This window comes from Molothrus ater, chromosome 28 (assembly GCF_012460135.2).
Source record: "Molothrus ater isolate BHLD 08-10-18 breed brown headed cowbird chromosome 28, BPBGC_Mater_1.1, whole genome shotgun sequence".
Taxonomy (NCBI): domain Eukaryota; kingdom Metazoa; phylum Chordata; class Aves; order Passeriformes; family Icteridae; genus Molothrus; species Molothrus ater.
The window spans coordinates 1,371,414-1,398,409 of NC_050505.2; the positions used below are offsets into that span (position 1 = coordinate 1,371,414).

Consider the following 26,996-nt stretch of genomic DNA (forward strand, 5'->3'; position numbering starts at 1 on the left):
ATAACCAGACTCCCAAACATCCCCTGCTCCAGTTTCCCACTCTCCCCCAGGTGAATTCCCACAGGAAAAGGGGATCTTTTTGTCTCTCCTAGAGGATGAGAGGCTAGATGGGTTTGCACAGCCTCAAAAGTGGGGTTGTTGATTATTCCCAGTGTTTTCCCTGTTATGGATTTGCACGGGTTGTTGGTTATTCCTGGTGTTTTCCTGGGTTTTTGGTTATTCCCAATGTTTTCTGTTTTATGGATTTGCAGAGGCTGTTGGTTATTCCCAGTGTTTTCCCTGTCATGGATTTGCTCAGGTTGTTGGTTATTCCCAATGTTTTCTGTTTTATGGATTTGCAGAGGCTGTTGGTTATTCCTGGTGTTTTCCCTGTTATGGATTTGCACAGGTTGTTGGTTATTCCCAGTGTTTTCCATGTTATGGATTTGCACAGGTTGTTGGTTATTCCCAATGTTTTTTGTTTTATGGATTTGCAGAGGCTGTTGGTTATTCCTGGTGTTTTCCCTGTTATGGATTTGCTCAGGTTGTTGGTTATTCCCAGTGTTTTCCATGTTATGGATTTGCACAGGTTGTTGGTTATTCCCAATGTTTTTTGTTTTATGGATTTGCAGAGGCTGTTGGTTATTCCTGGTGTTTTCCCTGTCATGGATTTGCACAGGTTGTTGGTTATTCCAATGTTTTCTGTTCTATGGATTTGCACAGGTTGTTGGTTATTCCCAATGTTTTTTGTTTTATGGATTTGCTCAGGTTGTTGGTTATTCCTGGTGTTTTCCTGTTACAGATTTGCACAAGTTGTTGATTATTCCTGGTGTTTTCTGTGTTATGGATTTGCAGAGGCTGTTGCTTATTCCCAATGTTTTCCATGTTATAGATTTGCACAGGTTGTTGGTTATTCCTGGTGTTTTCCCTGTTATGGATTTGCACAGGTTGTTGGTTATTCCCAATGTTTTCTACGATATGGATTTGCTCAGGTTCTTGGTTATTCCTGGTGTTTTCTGTTTTATGGATTTGCAGAGGCTGTTGGTTATTCCCAATGTTTTCCACGCTATGGATTTGCTCAGGTTGTTGGTTATTCCTGGTGTTTTCTGTGTTAAGGATTTGCACAGGTTGTTGGGTATTCCCAATGTTTTCCACATTATGAATTTGCACAGGTTATTCCCAGTGTTTTCCCTGTTATGGATTTGCTCAGTTTGTTGGTTATTCCCAATGTTTTCCACGCTATGGATTTGCTCAGGTTGTTGGTTATTCCTGGTGTTTTCTGTGTTAAGGATTTGCACAGGTTGTTGGGTATTCCCAATGTTTTCCACATTATGAATTCGCCCAGGTTATTCCCAGTGTTTTCCATGTTATGGATTTGCTCAGTTGTTGGTTATTCCTGGTGTTTTCCCTGCTATGGATTTGCAGATGGTTATTCCCAGTATTTTCCGTGTTTTGGAGCTGTGTCCATGCTGGGCAGGTGCAATCCAAACCCAGCCCCAGGCTCTGTTTTCCTCCCTCTGAATCAATATTGATGTTTTTTGGCCGATGGCACTGCTCCCCCTTCCCTGCAGGTTTCAATGATACTGGGATCAGGAGACGAGCATGGGATAAAATGACCTGGGATGAAGCAAGTGGATACCAGAGCAGTGAGTGAGGCTCCCAAACACCTCCCTGTTACCTGTGCAAGGTGCTTTGCACATCCCAAAGTTTTTATCGTGGTGAAACTGGAGCGCCAGCCGGGCATTTCCCGGGGTGGAGCAGCTGGGAAGAGCCACCTGCCACCTCCCCTGCCACCATCACAGGCCTCGGAGTGGTTATTCCTGAATTGTTAATTTTTCCACCTGTTTTGTCCAGGTAGCTCCAACCCAGTGCTTTGGTTGAGCCACAACCGTGTTTCACAACCGTGCTTAAAATGGATATTTTTGTAGCATAGTCAGGGCCTAAAACAGCCCTGCAAAATTCTGCTCGCCCACGCGCCTGGCGTGAGTAATTTTCTTTTGATGGGTGAGTAAAATATCATTATTTTTTTCATGCTCCTCTTGGAATGGGTGGGAGAGAGGATTCTGACATTATTTTTGATTTGCTTAACACTGACACCGCGCCTGGCTCTGTGCAGGATGCAGAGGGACCCGTTCCCAGGAGCTCATCCCTCCACTGCCAAATTCAGGAAGGTGCCTTGTTTTCCCTGGCCTGACCTAAAAGCCAGAAAATCGATGTTTACACCTCTTTTTTTGCCTCTTTTTACACCTCTCTTTCCCTTCTCCCCCGCTGCAGCGGCTCACCCTGACATCCCTGCGTGCCTTAAAGCCTCCAAGTTCCCAAGGATGGGGCTGAAATCCAAAATCCAGGTGGGAGCGCTCACCTGGTCCATGCCAAGGGATCCCATCCCCACATCCCTCCTCTCTCTCCCCACCCTGTGACCTCCCCTCTCATCTCCTCGAGGAGAGCACCCAAACGGGGATTTGGCGCAGAGTCTCCCTCGACAGAAGCTGTTTGTGATCCGTTGGAATAAATTTTTTTTTCCCTTTTTTTTTTTTCTCTTCTTTTTTTTTTTTTTTTTTTTTTAATTTTTTTTTTTGCCTCGGCGCTGTGTTTGGAGCGGTTGCCATGAGTTCCCGGGAGGGGGGAGCGGGGTGGGACGGTGCCTGCGGTTTCCATGGACACGCCTGGAGCACAGCGAGGAGGAATCCGGGAGATTCACGCCTAACCTGAGCCTGCCCTCCTGCCTGCCTCACCTGGGCACGGCTGCCATCCCCTCCTGGCCGGGAATTTGGCTGGTTTTAGGGAGCCCAATCCAGGTTTCCAGGATTTTGGTGTGCGATATTCCCTCTCCTTGTGCAGGCTGGCATGAGACTCGGGAATGCTGCTCAGGAAAGGTCTCTCAGCTTCCTTTGAACTTTCTATCATGGAAAATGGAAAAGTCCTTCCTTAACACCTCCATCCCTCAGGGAAGCTTCACCCAAGCAGACAGGGAGGAGAAGCTCAACCAAGTTCACTCCGTAGCAGAGTGGGAAAGTGAAGGTTCACATCCTTCCTGGAGTGCTCCCGACCTTCCTGTTGGAAGTGTTTGCAGGAACACTTTGATCTTTCTGGGATAGCAGCTGATCCCATGGCCAGGCAGCTTTTCTGACCAGGCAGCTTCTCTGGATGCAGCTGAATCCATTCCCAACCCAGCAGCTTCCAAAGGGAAAGGCTCAGGGAAGGGACCCAATTTCTGTGATAGCTTTGGCATGATTTTTGTCTGCACAGAGCATCAGGTGTAAAGGGATGGCTTTGTAGGATCCCTCATCATCCCACGTGCCAAAATCCTTGGGAAGACCAGGCTTGGAGGGTCAGGGTCACCCTGGCAGCGCGGGAGGCTGGGTGTCATCCTCCTGCCTGCAGGCACTGAGAGGTTTCTTTCCGGTGAAGGAATTGAGATTTTTGGTGGAAATTCAAAGAGTGAGAAGCTCTGGCGGGCGTCCAGGCTATGCTGGCGCTTGGGGTTTCAATGAGAGAGAGAGAGAAAGGGAAAAAAATCCCTGAAACTTTGCACGGGAAGCGGGCACTTCCCACAAAACAGGGATTTAGTCGGTGGTCTGGCAGTGGTACCAGTACAAACCAGTTTTGGCCACCAGTTCATACCAAAGTGGGACCTGTGGGTCCCCTGCAAATGCCACTCGTGCCCACCTGGGGCAGGAATATTGAATTCAGAGGCTCAGTGTCACTTTTCCCAAATTCATTAACATCCAAACTGCCCCAGCCTCTGCTGTCCCCATCCCTGCCTGTCCATCCATCTGTCCATCCTTCCCTCCCTTCCCAGTCCCTGCCTGGCAGCTCAGCATCCCCAGGGAGAGCATTTTATCAACTGTGGGTGAAAATATTTGGTGTTTATCCCTTGCTTATCTGCCAAGGGTCTTCTGGGGCCTGATTAGGGGTGGCAAAGCCGTGTTGAGCTGGAATGAGCTGGGAAAAAGAATCACATCCCACAGGGAATTTATCCCCTGGGCAGGCTCTGAGCTCCATCCCAGCTCCCCACAGCCAGGGGTGATGCCAAGGTTTGATGTCCACCCTAGGAAAGGACCATTCCTCCCTAATTTAGCAAGGATTGAGTGATTCCTGCTGGCAATTCCTGCCTTCCAGGAATGCTGGAGAGTGGGAGCTCCGTGTTTTAAGCTGCAGCTCCCCTCAGACCTCATGGAGCTGTATCCCCCCCCTGCCTGGGAGGTTTGTTTCCAACTCTCCTGTGCATCCAGAGGAGAATTAACTGCTTTGGTGTGTGTGGCCCTGCGTTTGCACATGGAAAAGCCAAGTAAATAGATGAGATTGCTGGGGAAACTTCAGAGAAAATCAGCCACAGCTTCTCCCACCTTCCCCTCCCTGGGGTTCCTGAGCATCCCCGAGTAGAGCTCGCAGGATTCTCTCCACCCACACTTTTTTTCCTTACTTTAAGCTCTTCCCACCCTCTCCCTGCAGTGTTTCACCCTCCTCCCTCCCCCCTGAACCCTGCTGCTTTCCCAAACTCCAGGTGCCCTCGCAGGGAGGGGGCTGTGAGGGGCCGGGGTGCTCCCCCGGCCCCGCGGGCTGGGAACGCTCCGGCTGTGACTCAGCGCGCTCGGCTCTTCAGGAACGGGATTTCAAGGGATTTCACACCCCAAACACAACCCCAGCTTTCTCTCGCTCAGCAGAAACGAGACATCAGGAAAAAAAAAAAAAAAAAAAAAAGAACAAGCACCGATTCTGGTTTTTCTTTGGTGTTTATAGAGCCAGGCTCAGCTTTGAAGGTACCAGGGAGATCCGAGGAATTCGTGGCAGTGATGGATATGGATCCACCTCCCCTCAGTTTATTTGTATTATCCCCATCATGCATTTCCTAACCTCTTAATTTTGAAGCAAATGGTTGTGATGTTGCTGTCTCAGCTGCACTTTGTCCCCCCCACAATTTTGCAGGCAGGGACACAACTCCCAGAGGGACAAAACTTCGGTGCCAGCAGCAGTTTTGAGGCGTGGGGTGAATCCATTTGGTTTAAAAGCTCCAATAAAATCCATACCTTTAATCTTTTTTTTTTCTTCCCTCTTTCTTTCCTGCTCATCCATCTTCCCCCCCCCACCCTCCCAGAGAATCATATTAAAAGGCAGTGATTTAAAAACCAGGAAAATTATGTAAAATTGTAAAATAGAACAAAAACCTCCAATAATTGAGGAACAGACCTGACTTGCACAGGGTTATTTTTTTAGAGGTTTTACTGAGACAGACATAATTACCAAGTGGCATCACGATGCTGATAGAGATATTTACTGCTGCACTGGGGATTTGCAGAGCTCCACTGACTTCCCTCTGTTTCTGGGAGAAGAAAAGGGATTTTTGGGGTTCCTCAGTGGGGTGAGGATGGGGAATGGGATGGAGCAGCACCCCCTGTGCTCCCGCTGCCTTCCCTTCCCAGTTCTGATCCCCAACCAATGGCTTTTCCTACCCCACATCCCTCTTGGTACCAAATTCCCTGGACTGAACCATTTTTCCAGTGGACAACACCACTTTGGGATGTTCTCTGTGCCCCCCAGAGGAGCATGTTGTGCACAAGTAATTCTTTAATCACCTTTTTAATTGTCCTTTCCCACTAGGAACCAACCTGGCTCCAGCTCCTTGCTTGTCCCTGCCCTGCCAGAGAGTGGCAAACTGGTTTGAAGTGGGATAACACTCCCCTGAGTAAAATCCTCTTTTTTTTTATCCTTTCACCACCAAGCTGGTGCCATCACTTCCAAAAACATCAAGTGACAGCACCTGGCTGTGGATGGCAGGCGGGATGTGCCTCATTTTGGTTTATATTTGACCCACAGAGGAAAACACAAAGGAAAAAAATCCATATATTTTTGTTTTCTTCCTGTAAGGCACCACACCCCCAGTTATTGACAGGGAAATTATACAGCAGAGTGGTGTTTGTTTATAAAAGAAGGGTGATTCACACTGCCACAGGAGCTGGAAAGGGTTAAACCCAAAATTACACCGGTCCTGGTGGAGAACCATAAACAGGAAGTTCTCCCGAAAAAAAATTTAAATTTAAACCTGGTGACTCAGGTTGGCTCCAGAGCTGCTCAGGGAGGGTCACAGGGGGTGCAGCCCTGGATTATTCCCGGTGGGTAATTACAGCCTTGGTTTGAAAACAACGGGAAAAGTGGGAAGAGCAAGGTTTGGAGTTTGGATAATCAGGTTTTTTTTGCTTCATCCTGCCCCTTCTTCCACTGCAAATTCCTTCTCCTGTTGCACACAGTTGGATTTTGCAGCAGGTTACACTGATAAAAATATTTCCTGGGGGTCAAGCTGTTGGATGGAGCAGTACTGGGGGCTTGGACGTGGAGCTGGTGGGAAGCCAAAGGAAAACCAGCAGTGGGAAAAGCCAGACTGGGAGGCAGCAGCACAGTCCCAAAATCCATGGTTTTATCTCAAATTTTGTGTAGCAGCATAAGAGTTTGGGCTGGTCCAGTCCAAATTCTCAGGAGGGGACTCAGACACTTTCCCAGAAGCTCCTGGTGCAGATTTGGGATGGGAAATTGGAAGTGGAAGATTCCATTGGAATGGAACAGGATGAAGCTGAGCTGTAGGTGAAACATCTTGGGCAAAAAACACTTTAATGTCATTATGACCTCAATTTTTTCTATTTATTTAAAGCATCACAACCCAGAAAACATTGGGAGATTTTGGCTGTGATGCTTTAACCAAGCAGCACCTCTTTAACTTAATTAAATCCATTGACAACAGCAGTTGAATTCCTGGATTTCATTACACTGATAGGTGAAAGAAATCCAATTATTTTCAGGCTGCCTGCGTGGTTGCTCCCAGCTGACCCAGCCACCCTTACATATGTTGTGTAATTTATTTAGAGTACTCTTCTCATTCAGGTAACCCAGATTTTCCTGGGAATTAGGGATTTTAAGAATGAAGGCTGTGCTGGCAGGTGAGCCTCTCCTCCAGCTGTTGGAGCAGAGGAATCCTTTGAAGCAGCTCTCAGCTCCAGACACCGGCTTGTTACTTTTTTTAATATCCTCTTTCTAAATATTTACAGGCTTTGTTTGGGATTTTTTTGTTTAGTATTATTTTATCCTCCCCAGCAGATTTGGTTTGAAACAGAGTGAGTTCTTCAGCTGCTTGTGGAGCATCCTTGCCTTGCTTTGGGGTGCAGGGAGGTTGTGTGGGGCTGACCTCAGGGGTGGCACTGGCTCTGGGACAATCAAAGTGACCCACAAGGACCATCCAGCCCTGCACAGACACCCCAAAATCCCACCCTGGGCATCCCTGAGAGTGTTGTCCAAATGCTCCTGGAGCTCTGGCAGACTCGGGGCTGTGCCCATTCCTCGGAGAGCTGTCCCAGTGCTTATTCCAGCCTTTGGGGGAAGAATCTTTCCCTAAAATCCAAGCTGGCTCTGCCTTGGTGCAGCTCCAGCCGTTCCCTGGGTCCTGTCACTGTCACAGAGCAGAGATCAGAGAGCTGCCCCTCTGGAATGCTGAGAAGGCTCCCCACAGTCCCTCCCAGCCTTTCCCTCTCTGGGGGGTGCACAGCCCTGGAATGAGGGGCTGCCAGCCTGGGACACCCCCTGCTGCCCCCCAAAGCCGCCCCCAGCCCCGTGCCCAGCACCAGCGCTGCTCACACGTTCCCTTCTCCTCTCTCTTTTCCAGGATCCCGTTCAAGATCGGGCAGCCCAAGAAACAGATTGTACCCAAGACAGTGAGTAAACCAGTTCCCCCTTTTTAGCTCCAGCCTTGGATCATGTGGCTGATGAGTCAAGCCAGCACTTTGACTCGTCCCATTTTGCAGCGTGTGGGAGGGAGCTGGAGCAGCAGAACCTGTTGCCGCGTGTGACCAGCGCTCGGCTCCTTGTGCGAGGAGCGAGGGGGAGCCCCATGCAGGCAGAATATTTTGGTTTGGGATCTGTTGAAATTATAATTTTTTAAAATTTTTTTTTTTTTTTTTTTTTGGGAGGGGTGTGTGTGTGTGTGTGTGCGGGGTAGGGGAAAAGAGCTCTCTTGGTCTGGCACAGTTTTCCTCGGAGATGGCTGAACGGGTTTGCTTCCTTCCTTCCTTCCTTCCTTCTTTCAGCAATGGCTTGTTTGTTCATCCTTTCGGAGCAGATGGAGGAGGAGGAGTGGTTCAGATCGCTGAATATAACTGTTTCCAAAGAAAGGCTTATAAGCTGAGATGCTTAGTGCTCGGGCGTGAATTAATTTGTGCTGCACAGCATTTGCTTTAAAAGCAAATTAAAAAAGCATTTTGTATTCCCGTGGATTTGAGGCTCCTACCCCAAGTGCTGCTGCTTGCAGCTGGCTGTGGTATTTTCCCTTCTTAAGCAGCTTGGCTTTGCATTTGTCCCATGCCAAAAAAAAGCTGTGGAACCTCCCAGGAGCTGGCCCTGAAAACTCACCTGGATACCTGCTCTAAAAAGGGAGACCTAGGAGGCAGCGTGGGGCAGAGCTTGTCCCTCTGGTGGCACTAGTGCCCTAATCCCCTGCACAGACTGACATCCCTGATCCTTCCTCTCCGGGACACCCAGCTAATTCCACAGGATGCGTGGGCACCCGTGTTTGTGGGGCAGTTTCTCCTTGGGACATGACATTTTCCCTGGAGGCAGAGGGCTAATCCCACCACTCCCTTCAAGGCTTGATTGTCATGTTTTATTTTAAAGGATTTGGTGGTTGTCTGCTGCCGTGGAGCAGCAATTTTCTGTAACAGCTCCAAACTGTCAGTACAGAATTTAAGCCAGGCAAGCGACGAAGACGAGGACTGGTAAAATTCCTCCGTGGTTTTCCTGTGTTTTCAGCTGCCCTTTTCCAGGGGCTGGTGATCCACCAGCAAGGTGCTGCTGCCTGTGATCCCTCAGGTGAGGCAGCCCAGCCTCAGCCCTTCACAGCTCTCCCAGCTCGTGTCAGGAGCCCCCACATTCCTTGCTCTACAATATTTTGCTTTTCCCAGTGCTCCCAACACCGATGTCCTTCCAGGCTGGGGCAAGAACCAACTGCTCTGCAGTTCTGGGTGTCTTGGCCAGCTCTGCTGGGCACCTCCAGCCCACCCATTCTCACATCCCAGTTTAATACATTCCATTTCCTTGCTGTTTCCTTCCCCTTTTAGAGGTTTTTCTCCCCTGAAATCAGCCATCTCTGTGCTCAGGCTCCCTGCAGATGAGTGGTGGCACCTCTGAGATCTTCCCTTCCCTGGAGCTGCTGGAATGTGCTGTTCTGAAGCAGTTGGCAGCCTTTGCTTATATATACATGTGTGTGTATTAAATAGAACAGCTCAGAATATCCGGCAGGCAGAGGTTCATTCAGCACCCAGAGCCTTTCCAGGCCTTTTCCTTTTCCTTCCTTCCTTCCTCAGCTCCCTAGGAACAAGGAACAAGATTCAGTGTCAACAAAGTTGATTTCTAAAAGGCTTCCACTTGCCCTGGAATGATGATGATGATGATGGTGGTGGTGGTGGTGGTGTTGCTCTCCAGGCACCAGATACAGGGAGAGCAGAAAACAGGAAGCCCAAAACCTTGGAACTTCACACCCAGTGTAGAGTGCAGCTCTTCAAAGCAGAACAAACGGCAGGAAACCACGGATGTCCCCCAGGATCAGGCATTCCATGTGCAGTGCTGTGCAAGGGATGAGGCTGCTTTGAGCTGCAGGCCCCCAAATTTACCTCCCAGTTGCAGGCTGAGCCACTCCATCTGTGCAGGCGTTGGGGAACAGCAGCAGCAGCCAAGGGCTGGGATGTTCCAGATGTTGGGCTGCAGGAAGTGGGAAGGTGTGGCATCTCCAGGGCTGCATCCCAAGCCCATCAGAAGGGAAGTGGTTGTGGGTAGAGGATCTCCCACTCACAGAGACCCGACCACAAAAGAGGAGGTGAGGGGGAAGGATAAAAAAAAAAAGGCAGCATTTGTTAGGATGTAACTTCTTTGGCTCTCCGTGAGGCCTGGGACTGGAATCAGGAGAGGGGGGTGGCTTTGCCGAGAGGCTCAGCGAGCCAGAGAGGCTTTTTTGTTGTCTCAGTGCTGGGGCTGGTGTCAGATCTAGGCCGGGAGTAGTCCTGAAAAGCAATTTGCCTGGGCTGCCGAGGAATTAGTCATGACTCCCTGTGCCCACTCGCCTGTGATCCTTTGCAGAAGGGCACGGTGTCAGCCACAGTTTAGCTCTTGAGGGAGAAGGAAACCCCGGTAGAAAATATCAGCTGGTGAACTGAGGTGATCTCCCCCTCCCCAGACATGGCTGTGCTTTGTTTCCACCTTAACCTGGGCAAATCCAATTCCAGACAGCATAATCTCTCCCCTCCTCTTCCCTGAAAAGAGCAGCTGTCAGCGGGCTCTGGGAGCCGGGTGGGAGGATCTAATGCTCCGAGAGGACCTGCTGTCAGCAGGGCCACGGGCCCACAGCCCAATTAAACTAATGCCCAGTGATAGGAGTTAAACCTGTTAGAATTATATCTCTCCATGTTTATTGCTCAGCCACGAAGCCTCTTATGGCAGAGATGTTCTTCCCTCCCTCGGGACAGCTCCGCTCCCAGCAGAGGCTGCGCTGCCGTCGGAGCTGTCTCGTCTGCCCAGCTCTCCTGCAGCTGCAGCTGAAGTTCACCTGTGTCCCCCCAGGTTGTTCCCTGCCCTTCACTGGGTCTGGGATGATCCAAGCAGGCAGGAGCTGGGGAGCAGAGCCAGCCCTGCATCCCCCAGTGAGGTTTTATCCCACCTCCCTCCCTGCTTCCCTCGGCCCTGCTCTGGCCTGGGCTGACTCAGACCACTCGCCCTCCTCCTCCTCCTTGCTGGCCTGAGTCAGCTTGGCAGGGAGTGGAGACCTGAGCTGCCAAACCTCCTTTCCTTGACTCATCCCAGCAGCTCTGCCTTCCCCAGGGATGTCGGATGGAGGAGCTCCGTGAGCAGCAGGATTCCACTGCAGCACCTTTCCATTGGGCTCCACCAGCGAGCTGGAGATCCCAAAACAGTGGAGTAAATGTCATGGGAATGGTGGGGTGAATTCAAGTGATGCCAGTTAAATAGTTTTGCTCATTTTCCTTCAATCTTTTCTGGCCAAAGTGGTCTCTGCAGTTGGGAGGTGCCTCCTTTTTCCCTTTGCCACTTTTCTGGGAAGCTTTCTTGCAGGATGGGGATGTGGAGATCTTGCTGGGTGGAGTCTGTGACATCTCAGATCCACCTGCTCTCTGCAGCTCTGGCTCAGAATATTCACCCATGGGACTTACCTTGAAATTCTTGATGGGATGGCAGAAGCTCAGCAGAAAATCTTAGTTCTAATTTCTATGGGTTTCACTTTTATTTGGAGAAGAGGAAGAAGGAAACACTTCCCTCTTTTTCCCAAGATCCACAACGATGCTGAGACCACTGGAAGATGCAGAAATCAGCTCATCTTCCTCCTCCAGGAAAAAACATGAACCCCAGGGGGATAGGAAGGTTCCTCACAGTTGCTCATTTCCATCTCTTTGTAGTGTTGGCTTCAGTCTTGCTCCATTGCCTCATAACCAGGGTGGTGATGATGATCCTGCCCTTCAAGCAGCAGAGATCTGATCACAGGTGGGAGGCCCAGTGTTTGCAAACAAAAAAAAAGAACTGGTGAAGGAGAGAACGTTGTTTTATTTCAAAGCTTTCGAGAGCTCGTCGCTCTTGATGTAGATTTAAATAAAAACCCCGAGACGAGCGATTTTTGCATTACCCAGCCCCTGTGCCTGGAAGAAAAAAAAAAAAACATTCAATACAGAAAGTGTGGTTTGATTTGGAGTTTTCAGAAAGAGGCTGCAGAGCAGTGGGATTATTTTAATAATACGGAAACTTCTCTTCAGGATATTGTAATTTTCTTGCCTGTACTTCTTGTTCTCATTACTCTTAACGTGATAATCCTCTCCACAGCCTCTGTCGGCTGCGTGTGACCGTGGAGAGCTGCTGGGAGTGGGAATTACTGTGTGCTCTGCAAAATGTTCCCAGCTTGTCCTCCTTGCAGGGCTCTGCCTGTGACTCTGCTGGGTGGGAGCACGTGAGAGCAGCTTTTCCCTCTGTTTTTGTGGGATACCCGGGCTCCAGCCATGGCTGGGAGGCTCCCTGAGCTCGCAGACTGTGGGGACTGGGAGCCAGTTGCTGCCTGTGGGCGTGAAAAATAAGAGCAATCCTTGGGCAGCTGTCTCAGAGAGATGGGGCTGGGTATGTGAGTCAGGCTGGGCAGCTGAAGTTTGTCTGTGTGGAGTCACCTCGATGCCATGTGGATCCTGCTCTGGCACTGGGGTGGGGGCTTGGGGGAGCTCGGGAGGTTTGGGGGGCTCACAGCACCCAGAGGGATGCAGGGTGGGGAGGTTTTGTCTTTATGGAATGAATGCCAAAGTCCCAGAATGATTTGGGTGGGAAGGGAGCGTTAAACTCATCTTGTTCCACCCCCTGCCATGTGCAGGGACACCTTCCACTATCCTAGGGTGCTCCAAGCTGGCCTTGGACACTTCCAGGGATGGAGCAGCCACAGCTTCCTTAGGAATTCTATCCCAGCCCCTCCCCACCCTCACAGCCAGGAATTCCTTCCCAGTATCCCATCCATCCCTGCCCTCTGGCAGTGGGAGCCATTCCCTGGGTCCTGTCCCTCCATGCCTTGTCCCCAGTCCCTCTCCAGCTCTCCTGGAGCCCCTTCAGGCCCTGCAAGCTGCTCCATATCTGTTAAGGCACGCTGCCTTTTGCTTATATTGCACAGAAACAGGCAAATCTGACAGCAAAAAAGGGCCAGAAACCCTGAATATTCACAGGTATTCCACAGCCAAAGCTTTTGGAGGAATTGGTTGCTGAGCAGATCCTCCTAACCACAGAGAGGCAACAATAAGGGAACGACACCCCCAGCCTTTCAAAGGGGGGCACATTTTTGAGTCGTGCCTGACCCTGTGTGGTTTGCAACCAAAACAATTCACACCTAAGGCCTATTTATAGAGTGCAATAGTCCCTGGATATTTTAGCAGCCGGAACAGGCACGGGGATGGAGGGTGAGCTTTACTATGTGCTGGTTACCTGACCTGCAGGGCGCCAGCTGCCGCGGATTTCTGCGCTCCCCGAACGCCAGGCAGAAGTCGTGTGAGCTGCCCCCACACTGCTCCGTGTCTGTTCTCTCCAGCACCCAATTTTAGCAGCACGAAAAGGGAGCTGGAGCTCCTGGGAGGGTTTTTTGGAGCAGAGGGATGGGAGGGGGGGGAGAGAGCCCAGCTCGCATCCCCCGGATGGTGGGAGCGGATGGTGAGGACAGCTGGGCGCTGGGATGGGGCTGGAATGTGGCTGGGCACTGCCTGCCCTCAGATCAGGCTGCTGGAGTTCAAGTGCAGCCCAAAAAGGTGTTTGAAGAAGGAGATTTTAAGAAAATCTCCATCTTTAACCCTCAAGCTTTTAACAGCAATTCTCCTTGAAAAGCAAACATCCCCATTAAATTGTGGTGCTGCATCAAGCCTGGGATTGAAATCTCAGGGCCAGCAGGAAGAATTGGAACAAACCTTTGGATCCTTCTAGTCCTGGCTGCTCCCAGCACTCTGCATTTCCTTAATAGCACGGGAGCTTGACAACAGAAATGAACCCAGAGCTGATCCCATGACAACAAACGCGCACGGATTTACTCTTGGCTGGTCAATTGAAATCCATTTGCTTCTCTGGTTGACGAGGTGTGGAATGAATGTTTTAAGTGTGTTAAAACAGTCAGCATGGAAAGAAAGTTCCTTAAAATATCTCCTATCACTGGAGGTTTGCTGCCAGCTAGCAAGTAGGAGGGAGCAGGCGCTGAGGTAGCATCGGGAGAAGGCTGTGCTGGAGCTCAGACCTCGGAGCACAGGGTTCCCCTCCCTTTTGGAGGTGTCCCAGTCCACTGGGATTGTGCTCCAGCCCAAGAATCTCATGGGAGGGAGCTGTTGTAGGGGTAAGGAGTGTGTGGAGGGGGTGAATAATGCAGAGATGGGAAGGCTCACTGGTGGTTTGGGGGGAATTTCACCATCCTGTTGAGGATGAGGAAGGAGGAAACAGCCAGCCCCACCTCAGGGTCCTTAACGGGGCGGGAGGAGCAGCAGCTCCCCTCAGTCTTTGGGAGCAAGCACAGGTTTGTCCCCCAGCACTGAGCCATGCTGTGTTGTGACCTCCCTGCTTTTCTAGCATTTCCATTTATTCCATCAGCTCCCAGTCCATGTCCTGGAGCATGCCCTTGGCTCGAGCTGACACGTTTGCTGCTGGCTCCAAGAGAGTCTGGAGCTCCAAATGCCCAAGACTTCCTTTACTTTTGAGGTGTAACTCCCATTAAAGCTGCAGCTTGTGCTGGGCTCAGCTCAGCATTTCCCAGGGACAGCTTTCCCTGCATGCTCCAGGCTGCCCTGCAGTCCCCTGGAGCTGATTTCCATCTCTTCTTTCCACAGGTGGAGAGAGACTTTGAAAGGGAATATGGGAAGCTGCAGCAGTGAGTATCAACCACACTGGTCAGACAGGACCTGCCGCGTGCTTCCCTCCTCCCATTGCATCTTCCCAGGGAATTTTAGCCAGGGATGCTCTTCCCAGTGAGCAAGTCCCTCACTGCCCTGTAATTTCCAATTCTTCAGGGTTTCTCTAAGTGTTCAAAGGTGTCCTCAGAAGTATTTGCAATGGGGTTGCAGATTCTGGCAGCTTAAAAAAAAAGAGTGTAAAATAGCCAGAAAACTATGGGGTCCCTGTAGGGGCCAGCACCTCAGAGGACCAGGAGTGGCTTTGCCATCCTGCCTGTGTCACAGGAGCTGCAGGGATCATCTGGAAGCATTTGGCTTTACCATTTGTGCTAAGTGTGAGAACTTTCAGGAAATATGCGAACTATGAATAAGAGATCACCAACTTGAAAAGGTTAAAAACCATCTGAAAACAACCCAAAAGGGTTGAGCTGCACTGAACTTCATCAAGCCTTGCCTGGATATTTTTAACTCCCACCAGAAGCCAGCATATTCAGCCCGTAAATGATTTGTTGCACGTATGATACACTTGGGTTTCTTTCTTTCCAAGATTCCGACTTTGCCTTCTTTCTCCCATCTTTCAGATTGGAAGATCAGACCAAAAAACTTCAGAAGGATATGAAGAAAAGCACAGATGCAGATTTGGGTAAGTGACTGGAGGATACATAGACTGTGAACTTGGCCACAGAGAGATGAAGTGACTTTTCTCGAGATCACATGAGTAATGTGTGACAAGTCTGGAAAACAAATCCAGAGCTCAGTCCCACTCAGTTTGCTTAGTTACAAGGCCATCTGCGAGAGGCAGCTCAGCCCAGGGAACACAGGGAGTGCTGCGGGCTCAGTCCCCCTCTCCTGAGCTCCTTGCCCTTGGACAAGTCCCTTTCTTTTGTCTGCCTCAGTTTCTGCCACTGAAAAAACCCAGGAGTTGTTGTTCCAGGTCTCAGATTATCCAGCAGGAGCAGCTCCAGCTGAGCCTGTTGTGCTAGCAGCTTTTTCACCTCCTTCAGTTCTTTTTTCACCTCCCTCTCTGGAGCCCCAGAAGGTGGGATGGCTCTGGGGGGCACAGCTGGCCACAGCTGGCCGTGTTTCCCGTGGGAAATGCTGACCTGGCAGCTCTCCTTTGGGAATAACCCAGCTCATTCCCTCAGTGCCTGCCTGTTTTGGCTTCCCCTCGTGGCAGTGGGCGATGGAGGAAGCAATAAACAGCTCTGCCTGCACGTTTGGGGTGACATCTGCCCTTGCAGGTGCCCTGTGCCATGTCCCAGCTCCCTTCACATCCCTCTGGTTGGAATCCGCTGTGCCCAGAGAGGGATCCAGCAGAGGGGAGCTGGATTTGTTGGATGCTGGTTACTGAACCTGCAGCAAAGAGCTGTTCCAAACCCAGATGGTTTTTCCCAGCGTGTGGTTTGGAGCAGTCCCTGCCTGGCCCCCACAGCTCCAGAGCCAAGGCAGAGGCACCAGCACAAACAGGTGTGGGCTGCACTGGGCCAGCACTCATCCCGTGGGATTGGGGTCACTGCAGGGCAGGGCAGTGGGAAGGAGGCAGATTTGGGGCTTTCCATGTTCCAGCCTTTCACCTCTGTGAGTGTGTGTGTCTGTGTGTCTGTGTCTCTGTGAGTGTGTGTGTGTGTGTGTGTGTGTGTGTGTGTATGTGTGTGAATATTGCCTGACACAAACACAGCAAACACAGATCCAGCTTCTCACATGTGTGTCTGTGTGTGAATATTGTCTGACACAAACTCAGATACAGGCTCTCACCTGTGTATGTGTGTGTGTGTGAGTGAGTATGTGTGTGTGTGTGAATATATGTGCGTATGTGTGTGTATGTGTGTGTGTGTGAATATTGCCTGACACAAACACAGCAAACACAGATCCAGGCTCTCACTTCTGTGTCTGTGTGTGTGTTTGTGTGTGTGTGTGTGTGTGTGTGTGTGTGTGGATATTGCCTGACACAAACACAGATTCAGCCTCTCACCTGTATCTGTGTGTGTGTGTGTGTGTGTGTGTGTGTGTGTGTCTGTGTGTGTGTGGATATTGCCTGACACAAACTCAGATCCAGGCTCTCACCTGTGTGTGTCTGTGTGTCTGTGTGTCTGTGTGTGTGTGTCTGTGTGTGGATATTGCCTGACACAAACACAGATCCAGGCTCTTCCCGTGCTCTCCCACCCTTCCCAGCACGGGCAGAGGGGTGGGAGAAGCACCAGCCACCCAGGACTCTTCCAGGGTGAAATCTGCCCTTTGTGAGGACTCTGGTCATTGTCAGGGATCCTTGGTAAGTTTTTCCTTGTTAAGGATTCCCCTCCCTCCCTTGCAGTGGGCGTTGTTTATATGGAGCATTTCAAGTCCCAGAGGAGCTGTGGGAGGACTTTCTTTTTCCGTTCTGTTACATGGCAGAGTCACAAATGAGCCTTGGCCAGAGCCAGGATGATCTGATTTCTCATTTAAAGGCTTGAAATGGTGAGTGGAGGGAGAGGTTCTGCACACAGCCTGCTGAGGGAGGGCTGGAGGAGAAGGAGCTGGATCAGATCAATCCTGGCAGTGGCCATTCCCAACATCCAGCCCCAAAATCTGGTGAGGATGGCAGAGTTTTGCCCTCCTGTCTCGTTCCTCCAGGCTCAGGGGGTTGGTTGGTTCTTCACTGCCTGCAAACACTCCCTGGCAAAGTGGGACTGGTGGCTCGAGTCTCCACCTTCTTCCCAAAAAGCTCAGCTCAGAGCAGGAGAATTCCTGTGCACAGAAATCCCCCAGGCAGGCTCCTCGCTGCCCTACCAGCAAACAGGGAATGGGCTGATGGCAGCACTCCCTGTCCCACAGCTGGACATCACTCCCCCCTTCCCCACCCTCTTTCCAGACAGAATGGGACCTTAAGAAGCAGGAGGATGTTCTTTAACTGGAGGTAAAAGCTCTCCTTTGGAATAATTAATTGGAGGCACATCTCACATGTTTAATGAGCAAACAGCAGTGCAGACCCTCCTGAAGGCCACCCTGAGGGACAGGAGATCCTTTCTCCTCCTCCTCTTCCTCCTTCTCCTCCTTGTCCTTGTCCTTCTCTCTCCTCCCTGGCCTGGCCCTCTCAGACCCCACATTTTCAGCTCTCTCCAGGTGATCCCACTGATGCAGAGGAAATTCCTGACCCAAATTCCCCCTGAACATACCCAACCCCCCCCCAGTTCCCAACCTCCCAGCATGACCCTGCCACTCCCTCCCTCCAGTTCCCTCCCAATCCTTTCCTGTCAAGGAAGATTTCATTTTTCTTCCAGCCAAAGGAGTTCTGCTGTTCTCAACTCCGTCCTGTGCTGGCACAAATCCCTGCTCAGATGTGGTCACACATATGGATTCTATCCCATCTGTTTCAAGGTTTAAATGCCCAAAGCCTTCATGTTTGGATAATAAATGGATACAGTGGCTTTGTTATCCCAGAGTGAGAGGCTTGTTCTGCACTGAGCTCCCCAGCTCTGCAGCTTCTGAGCTCTCTCTGGTATAATTGTGTGTAACCTTTCAATCAGAATGTTTAACCCCTTGATTTATGATCTTAAACCCCATTATTGGGATGATTTTAACTTTTAATATCTAAGGGAGTCTTTCCAAAGCTCCTCCAAAGCACAGCTCAAGCATCTGGCTTTGTGATCTCCAACTGGAATAGCTTCCAGCAATGAGGAAAAAGAACATTTTTTTTTAGTACCTCTGGCCTTTTTTTTTTTTTTAGTCTATTTTATCCCTGTTTATATTTATGCTTTCCTTTTTATTAGTCTTTTTTTCCATTCTGTACCTTCCCTGATTTCTTGCTCGTTTGTGTAGTGGTTCTGTCATTGAATTTTCCCTTTGCAGACCGAGTGTTTGGATAAAGAGGGATGTGGCTGATGGAAAACAAGTGGAGTGCTCGGTCAGAGCATGACCTGCTGCTTCTGGATTTCTTGGTGGCACTCCCCGGGCCTGTAGGGACTTCTTATCCCCTCTGAGTCCTTCTCCACAGGCAAAAAAATTCAGCTTATTGAGGGGGAAATACTTAACTTGTGTCCCTGCTCTTTGTGTTTGGAGAGGGAAAGAGAAACCTTCGTCTCCCAGTCCTGTCAGTCTGGTCCTTTCCCACTAAATCCACTTCAAATACATGGGGTTTTTTTTTTTTTTTTGTAAAGCCATTTGAAAGACTTAATGGACTGTGATTTTTCTCGTTGTGGAAGAGCTGTAGTGAGGCTGAGAGTGACACTTAATAGTCTGTCGAGAGAAGATGCATAAAAACCCCCATCTCTGGGTTTTTTTTAAGAGAACAGTGCTTTTGTTAGTCTGGGATTATTTCTGGCAGCATCACAAGCCTCACATTGGAGTGCTTCAGACTTAACTTATATAAAAACACTTCTCTGGGTGTTTACATGAATGAATTGGTGCCTTTTCCTTGCTTTTCTCTCAGCCTCCACCGAGCATCTCCCTGCCAGCTTGTGCTGACCCCCTCCTGGCTGGCTCAGCTCCTTGATTCTTGCCCTCCTGGCAGTGGGAGATGTGACCCTGTCTGCTTTCTTTTCCATCAGCCATGTCCAAGTCTGCAGTGAAGATCTCCTCAGACCTGCTGTCCAACCCCCTGTGTGAGCAGGAGCCCTCGTTCCTCGAGATGGTCACGGCCTTCGACACGGCCATGAAGAGGATGGACTCCTTCAACCAGGAGAAGGTGGATTGGCTTTGGCTGGAAAATGGGAGTGCTGGGAGTGTCCTGGAGGCATGGAATGGTGGGAGTATCCTGGAATCACGGGGTGGTTGGGGTTGGGGGGGATTTGAACCCATCCCATTCCATCCCATCCCATGGCAGGGACACCTCCCACTGTTCCAGGTTGCTCCAACCTGGCCTTGGACATTTCCAGGGATGGGGCAACCAGAGCTCCTCTGGGAATTCCATCCCAGCCTCTCCCCACCCTCCCAGGGAAGGATTTCCTCCCAAAATCCCATCTAGGGTTGGGGCAACCACAGCTTCTCTGGGAATTCCATCCCAGCCTCTCCCCACCCTCCCAGGGAAGGATTTCCTCCCAAAATCCCATCCATCCCTGCTCTCTGGCAGTGGGAAGCCATTCCCTGTGTCCTGTCACTCCCTGCCATGTCCAGAATCCTCGTGTCTCACCTCTTTCCCTTTTTATCATCATCCCCAAGACTTTTCCCACAGGGGTTTCTCTAATCTCCCTCTTCATGCTGGGATTTCAGCTCCCATGGGAGAAGTTCCCTCTCTTTTGGTTAAAGGACATCGTGGTTGTGCTCAGAGTCCCTCCCCACCCCATGGTGGGATCCCTACAAACCCATCTTTGTGCAAATGGGATTTTCCAACAATCCTGACGTGCAATCCTCCCTTTTTTGCTTTCCACAGGTGAATCAGATCCAAAAGACAGTCATAGAGCCTTTGAAAAAGTGAGTACCAACCATCATCTCCTGGGGTTTGTCCTCATCTGGAGCTTTAGGGATGTGGGTCCTGGAGAGAGGCTGGAAATCACCTCAGAGGGACAATCCTGCCCTGTCCTGCTGGCCACACTGCTTTTGGTACCTTAATTAAGTATAATTTTAACCTTTTTTGCCACTTGGATCCACTGCTGCCTTCACCTGTAGCTTAAAGAACTCCTGAGATATAAAATCATGGAGCATCCTGGGCTGGAAGGGACCCCCAAGAGAGGAATAATTCAATTTTCTCTGTTTATGTGTTGGTTTTTACCTCCAGCAGAGGAACAAAACCACCTGGAGATCATCCAGGGGGGTCAGAAATTGGCTGGTTGAGCAAAAGTTTCTTTCATTTGGAAATTTTCCTAAATAAAAAACGAGAGAGTGGAAGTTCCCGCATGTTTATAAATAATATTTAACAATAATATTTCCATGCAAAGAAGGAGGAGAGGCTGCAGAGCTTTCATAGCCAGAGAGGTTGGAAATGAGGGGAAAAAGCCCAAATCCCACAGTTCTGTCACATCTAGCCTGCAAAATTTCCACCTTTTCCAGGGTCACAGGCTGTACCCCCAAACCTTTCAGGATAATTCAGTTCTCTCCCAAATATCCCCTTAAATCCCAAGATTTGCTGTTTTGTTACAGGAACAGAGCCAGCGAGCAAAAATAAAATGAAATTACTTTAATATGACAGTAAGTGTTGCAAATTGCTGAATAACAATTTCAGTTTAGGTTTGACACACACAGGGGTTGTCGTGGTTTAGTTGGTTTGGGGTTTTTTTTTCCCCCCCTGAAGTTGTTGTTTCTGCCCAAATCTGAAAGTAAAATCTCATGGATCATTTAACACCTGAGGTTACAGCATGTTCCTGTCTGGAGGATGTTTGGTGACTCAAGTTTTACCTTGGTCCTCTATCCACAACCAGAAATTCCTGCTTATTTAAGGGAAAAAAAATAAGAAGAAAGAAAGAAAAAGGGAAAAAAAATCCCAGCCTTTTGCTGTGGAATTGTGTTGCTTATTATCTAGATTGTCCTCATGAAAGATACATTAACTTTTTCTTCCAGCATTCTGTTAAAATTGGAAGAACTTGTGTTTCTGAGATATTCTGGGTTTTTTTTTTTTCCCCTCTCAGCTTGTGTTAGTTGGTGAAATGAAAGACAAATCCCTTTCCCTGCAGACCTGCCTTGGGTTTGAAATCCTGGGGTGGTGAATTCAGGACAAAAAATCCATTTCCATGTGCCCATGGGAGATGCTCTGAGGGCTGGAACTGTGGCCAAAACCTCTCCAGTTTTGGAACAGGAACCTGCTCCAAGTCAAAGGGATGTCCTGGTCACCATGCCAGGCTGGCCAGGACATTCCCATGGCCAAACTTTTCCAATTTTGGGATGTCCTGGTCAAAGGGATGTCCTGGTCACCATGTCAGGGTGCCCAGGACATTCTCATAGCCGATCCTTTCCAGTTTTGGGAACAGGAACCTGTTCCAAAGCATGGGGGTGGTGGCGTGCCAGGGTGACCAGGACATACTCATGGCCGAAACTTTTCCAGTTTTGGGATGTCCTGGTCAAAGGGATGTCCTGGTCACCATGACAGGGTGACCGGGACATTCCCATGGCCAAAACCTCTCCAGTTTTGGGAGCAGGAACCTGCTCCAAGGCAAAGGGATGTCCTGTCCTGGTCACCATGCCAGGAACCTGCTCCAAGGCAGTGCATGGTGCCATTCCAGGCTGGCCAGGACATTCCCAATCTCCAATTTTGTGTAAGAGAGGAAAATGCTCCAGGGAGACCTCAGAGTCCTAAAGGGGCTCCAGGAGAGCTGGAGAGGAACGTGGGACAAGGGATGGAGGGACAGGACGCAGGGAATGGCTCCCACTGCCAGGGGGCAGGGTTAGATGGGATTTTGGGAAGGAATTCCTGGCTGTGAGGGTGGGGAGGGGCTGGGATGGATTTCCCTGAGGATGCCTCATTTCTGGAAGTGTCTGAGGTGAGTTTGGAGCAACCTGGGACAGTGGAAGGTGTGGAAGGGGGTGGATCTGGGTGATCCTTCAGATCCATTCCCACCCAGCCCATTCCATGTTTCCCTGACTCAGGACACTCCGTTATCTGCCCAGTCCTCAGTTCAACACCAGGCTGTTTACTCCAATCTCCTGGCTGCTTTCCATCTCAGCAATTCTCTCCAACTTTCTGAATTTCCACGATGAGAGGTTTATTTTTCCCCTTTTCCTGCCCTTTGGCACCTGCAAAGCTTCACCCTGTGTGCCTTTAACCAGCTTATGTTCCATGCTGGGGGAGCTTCATCCCCACTCCAAGAACAAAACTGCTCCTTCCCTTCCCTCCTCCTTCCCTTTGTAGGTGCATCCCTGCCCAGGAACATTTCTGAGGAGCCCAAGGGTCCATTTTGAGGCTAATGAGATGCAGGAGAGAAATGCAGAGTTTGCACCTCCCTCCCTTTGTCCTGCTGGCAGATAAACCCCAGCACCAGTTCTGGCAGAAAAGTTCCAGATTAATGAAAGCTGCCTTGAGGAGCTCTTCTTATTTCCAGTTAGGTTTTCCTTCCCCTCGCCGAGGCAGCTCTCCCAAGCCTCTCCCAACTTTGCTCTGACCTAGAAAAAAAAGGCTTTTTAAATTTTTTTTTTTTTTTGCTCCAACAGCTGCACTTTATTACATCTTCACTGGTGGTCTTTTATAGTTTATTAGCCAAAGAAAAAGATAAGTATAATCCAGACAATTATCATTAGTGGTAATATATTGTAATCAGAGGCACATGGGCAGTAAAATCTCCATTCAGTTGTCCAGGGATTGGAGTTTCCAGGCAAATATTGGGGAATTTGTTAAACCATGTTGAAAAAAAGCAGTAGTAGATTTAGTTGGGGGGGGTGGAGGCTTGTATTGTTTCAATCTTTCTGCTTCTGGGCTCGTAGGGTTATTCACAATTTGGCTTTTTGAGCCCCAAGAAGCCTTTGGCTGGGAATGACTCATTTATTTTCAGGGAAAGAGCAAAGCTCCAGTGAGAATATTGCATTTTTTCGGGGGGTGGGTTGGGCGAGGAGCTGGGCAGGAGGGATGGGCTCCTCTTTGGGAGCTGCCTGTGGAATCTCACACCAGAGCAGAGGATTTGGGGCAGAAGGGGACAAAACCAGCTGGGTTGGACTTCACTCTCCCAGTTCTTCCCAGTCAAGGCAGGGTCAGGGATTGGGGATGGAGTCTTAATGTTCCATATTGTGTCTGTATTTAAAGAAGGAAGCGGCTTAGATGAGCCAGGTGGTTTGGAAATCCACAGGATTTAGGACCTTTCACGTTGGGAGAGGATTTCCAGGGCCACAGGTCTCAATTTAACTGACTCTGTCTGACTCTCTCAGAGCAAGGGGGTGACCTGGGCACCTTGGCTTGGTGCCATTCCCTTGGAGCATTGTTCTGTTCTCAAAATTAGAGAATTTTTGGCCATGGGGATGTCCTGGTTATCCTGGCACAGAATCACCTCACTGGAGCATTGTCCTTGTCCCAAAATTGGAGAGATTTGGCCATGGGAATGTCGTGGTCACCTGGAATTGGTGCCATCCCCTTAGAGTATTGTTCTCTTCCTAAAATTGGAGAATTTTTGGCCATGGGAATGTCCTGGTAACAACCTTGTGACTTGGAGCATGTTCCTGCACCCAAAATTGGAGAATTTTTTTGACCATGGGAATGTCCTGGTCACCCTGGCACAGAATCACCCCATTGGAGCATTGTCCTTCTCCCAAAATTGGAGAGATTTGGCCTTGGGAATGTCATGGTCACCTGGAACTGGTGCCATTCCCTTGGGGCATTGTCCTTCTCCCAAAATTGGAGATTTTTTGGCCATGGAGATGTCCTGGTCATCCTGGCCCAGGATCACCTCACTGGAGCATTGTCCTTGTCCCTAAATGGGAGAGGTTTTGGGCATGTGGATTTGTTTGTCCCAGAATTGGAGAGGTTTGGCACTGGGATGTCCTGGTCACCCTGGCACAGTACAATCCCTTTGATGTGGGGCATTGTCCACTCCCAAAATTGCAACATTTGCCACAGGGATGTCCTGGTCACCCTGGCTTTGGCAGGGGTGACACAGAGGGTGCTGCCCCCGAGGTGCCACCACACAGGAGTGGGTGTCAGACCTGTGGGACATCCCAGAGGTGCAATCCAGGAGCTGCTCAGAGCAGTGAGGGATGAATTCCATCAGAGCCGTGTATCACCAGCATCTGCCAGCAGCACAGCTGGGAGGAGTCACTCGGTGAGTGGGGATCCCTCACTCCATCTCCCTCCCACCATCCCCATGGTGCCTCAAGCTGCCAGGCAAAGGCAGCCCAGGCTGGCCAGGAGCAGCTCCAGGGGGGCTGGACCGGAAGCAGGAAAAGCAGCTTTCATGTCCTTTCATGTCCTTACCATGAGCCCCTAATGAGGATTTGGAGCAGCCACATGGCCACCTAATCCCCCACGCTGCTTCCTCATCCCAGCCTCTCCATTCCTGCACCTTTTCCCTCCAGGAGGAAGGGCTGGCTTTCATTTCCCCCTTCCTGGTGGGTGGATGGGCCCCCACGGATGTGTGGGCATGAGCACAGGAATGGCAGGAATCCAGGAATCCCCTTCCCTGCTCCAGCCTCCCCTGGGCCATCCTGGTGCCTCTCCAAACTTCCCCTCACCTCATCCACCCTCCCTTCCTTTGGCATCTGATGCTTCCCACCTCTGTCATTCCTTTTTTTTTTTTTTCACCTCTCCATCACCAGCTGCAGATCTTGTCCACTTTTGTCCACTTCCTTTTGGTTTCTTATCCAAGATATCCCAAAAAGAGCCCTAGGGAAGAGCCACGTGTGTGCCAGCCGGGTCCAGCTCACAGGCTGCCAGTGAGGGTGTTTGAGATGCTTGGGAACAAGGAGAATTAAAGATTTTACCATTATTTTTCCTGGTGCCAAAGCTCCAGCACCCCTTTCCCACTGGAAAGGGGGCTGGAGGAAGCAGTGGGATGAGGATTTGGGATGGAGAGGGTGAGAAGACAGAGAGGTGACAGAATGTTCCCACTCCTCGAGCATCCCCACCATCCCCAGGGCTTCCCAGCAGAGAGATGGGAAGGAATTTCCAATTTCCAAGCCCCAGATTTGTCAGCTGGGCTGAGTAAGAGACAAATCTGGCAGCACCAGGAATCCTGGGGCACTTTTATCTCCCCAACCCCATCCTTTCATTACGGGGAGCTGAGGGGAGCCTGGCATGGGAACATGATTTGGAATGCAGGGAACGAGGTGATTTAGATGTTTTTTCCTAGGATAAGCTGTCATCCTGTGAGGAGTTCACCCCCAGGTTTCCCCTCTCCCCCCACAGCCACGAGCAGAGTAATTTGTATTTTCTTTTCGTTATCCCTGCGTATCTCCCCTCACCTGCTCCTCTTAAGCTGCCTGGGCTGTAATCCCCTCTCAGCAGCCTTCCCTGAAAAGTGACAGGGAACAACAGCAGCTTATTCCTCAAGCTGCTTTCATGGCAGGCCCTCTAACAGCCCCTGTGCTGCTTTACCTGCACTTTGTCACCATTCCCACCAAATTTTCTTTGGAGTCGGCTTTGATTTTCTTGGCTTTGCATTAAAAAAAGGAAGTTTTGGGTTACAGAGGGTGATGAGGGGAATTTGGGAGTGGTTTTGGCTGTCACAGCCCCTCATTCCCTGTGGAGGAAGATGGTGTTGGGATTTTTGATAGTATCAGAAATTAGGAATATGTTTTTCATGGTGAGAACTGTCAAACCCTGGCACAGTCTGCCCAGGAGTCACCATCCCTGGAAGTGCTCAGAAAATTCATGGATGTGGCACTTTGTGGCTTAGTGGTGGTTGGGCTGGGTTTTAGGGCCCTTTCCAGCCTTGTTGGTTCCATGACCTGTTACAAACCCCACACCTGCTCCAGGGTTCACAGGGACAGGAATTGTTCCCTTGCTCCAAGTGCATGGAATGGATGAGTGGAACATCCAGGATTTGCTTGTGAGGCTTCCCTGCTCTTTCCCCATGTCCTGAAATTCTCTGTGGAGTTGTTCAAGCTCCATTTCCAAAGGGCCCTTTGGCTGCTGCCCCCCTCCCAGTTGATCCCAGTCCCTTTGCTGCCAGGAGGGCTTGGTGGTGCTTCTTCAAATTAGGAATATTAGGAATATTTTTTTTCTTGGTGAGAATTGTCAAGCCCTGGCACTGTGCCCAGGAGTCACCATCCCTGGAAGTGCTCAGAAGATGCATGGATGTGGTACCTTGTGGCTTCGTGCTGCTGGGTTGGTGGTTGGGCTGGGTTTTAGGGCCCTTTCCAGCCTTGCTGGTTCCATGACCTGTTACAAACCCCACACCTGCTCCAGGGTTCACAGGGACAGGAATTGTCCCTTGCTCCAAGTGCATGGAATGGATGAGTGGAACATCCAGGATTTGCTTGTGAGGCTTCCCTGCTCTTTCCCCATGTCCTGAAATTCTCTGTGGAGTTGTTCAAGCTCCATTTCCAAAGGGCTCTTTGGCTGCTGCCCCCCTCCCAGTTGATCCCAGTTGCTGCCAGGAGGGCTTGGTGGTGCTTCTCCAAAGGCTTTGGAAAACTCTCCTGATCCTTGCAGGGGTGTGCTTGGAGGGCTTGGCTGTGTTGGTGGATGGCAGAGGCTCTGCAGAGCCTTGGTGCCAGGCTCTGCAGCAGGAGCATTTGTCAATAACGTGCATGGGATGGTTGTGGAGACACTGGGGCCACGTGTGGAGTCAGGAATTCCTCAGAACAGCTTGGCACCAGCAGGAGCCCAGCTCTCCCTCTCCCCCTGCACAGGTGTTTGGCACCCCTGGCACTCACCCTGGGATTGTGTTTCTGTCCACACAGGGAGAAAATCCTGGGCAGGACTTGGAACCCCTTCTCCTTGAATCCCAGGGCAATTCAGAGCTGCTGGGCTCATGGGCAGTTCAGGATTCCTTGATTCCTTCAGGAGCCAGAGGCAGCTTTGCCTCAATCCAGAGATCCAGAGCAGTCCAAGGAAGGTCCTTCCCTGCCTGAGCTGAGCTGATCCTGCCTGGAAATGAAACCTGGGAGAGTGGGAAGAGTCCAGTGGGCACAGGGAGAGCTCAGTGGGCTCTGGGAGGGCTTGGTGGGCACAGTGAGAGCTTGGTGGGCACAGGGAGGGCTCAGTGGGCACAAGGAGAGCTCAGCTGGAGCAGGGAGAGCTCAGTGGGCACTGGGAGGGCT

General features: G+C 50.3%; 1 protein-coding gene across 3 annotated transcripts in view; it reads left to right on the forward strand.

The window, feature by feature from the left end:
- The window catches only part of BIN3 (bridging integrator 3), a 47,871-nt gene that overhangs the window by 8,700 nt on the left and 12,175 nt on the right, over window positions 1–26,996 (forward strand). For 2 of the 3 annotated variants that reach the window (XM_054517506.1, XM_036396672.2), the window contains exons 2-6: window positions 7,631–7,679; window positions 14,346–14,386; window positions 14,990–15,051; window positions 18,932–19,068; window positions 19,753–19,793. In XM_054517506.1, coding sequence (XP_054373481.1) covers window positions 7,631–7,679; window positions 14,346–14,386; window positions 14,990–15,051; window positions 18,932–19,068; window positions 19,753–19,793 — 330 coding nt within the window. Of the gene's footprint in view, window positions 1–2,164; window positions 2,316–7,625; window positions 7,680–14,345; window positions 14,387–14,989; window positions 15,052–18,931; window positions 19,069–19,752; window positions 19,794–26,996 lie in introns of those variants that run through there. The other variant, XM_054517507.1, reaches the window with a different exon arrangement.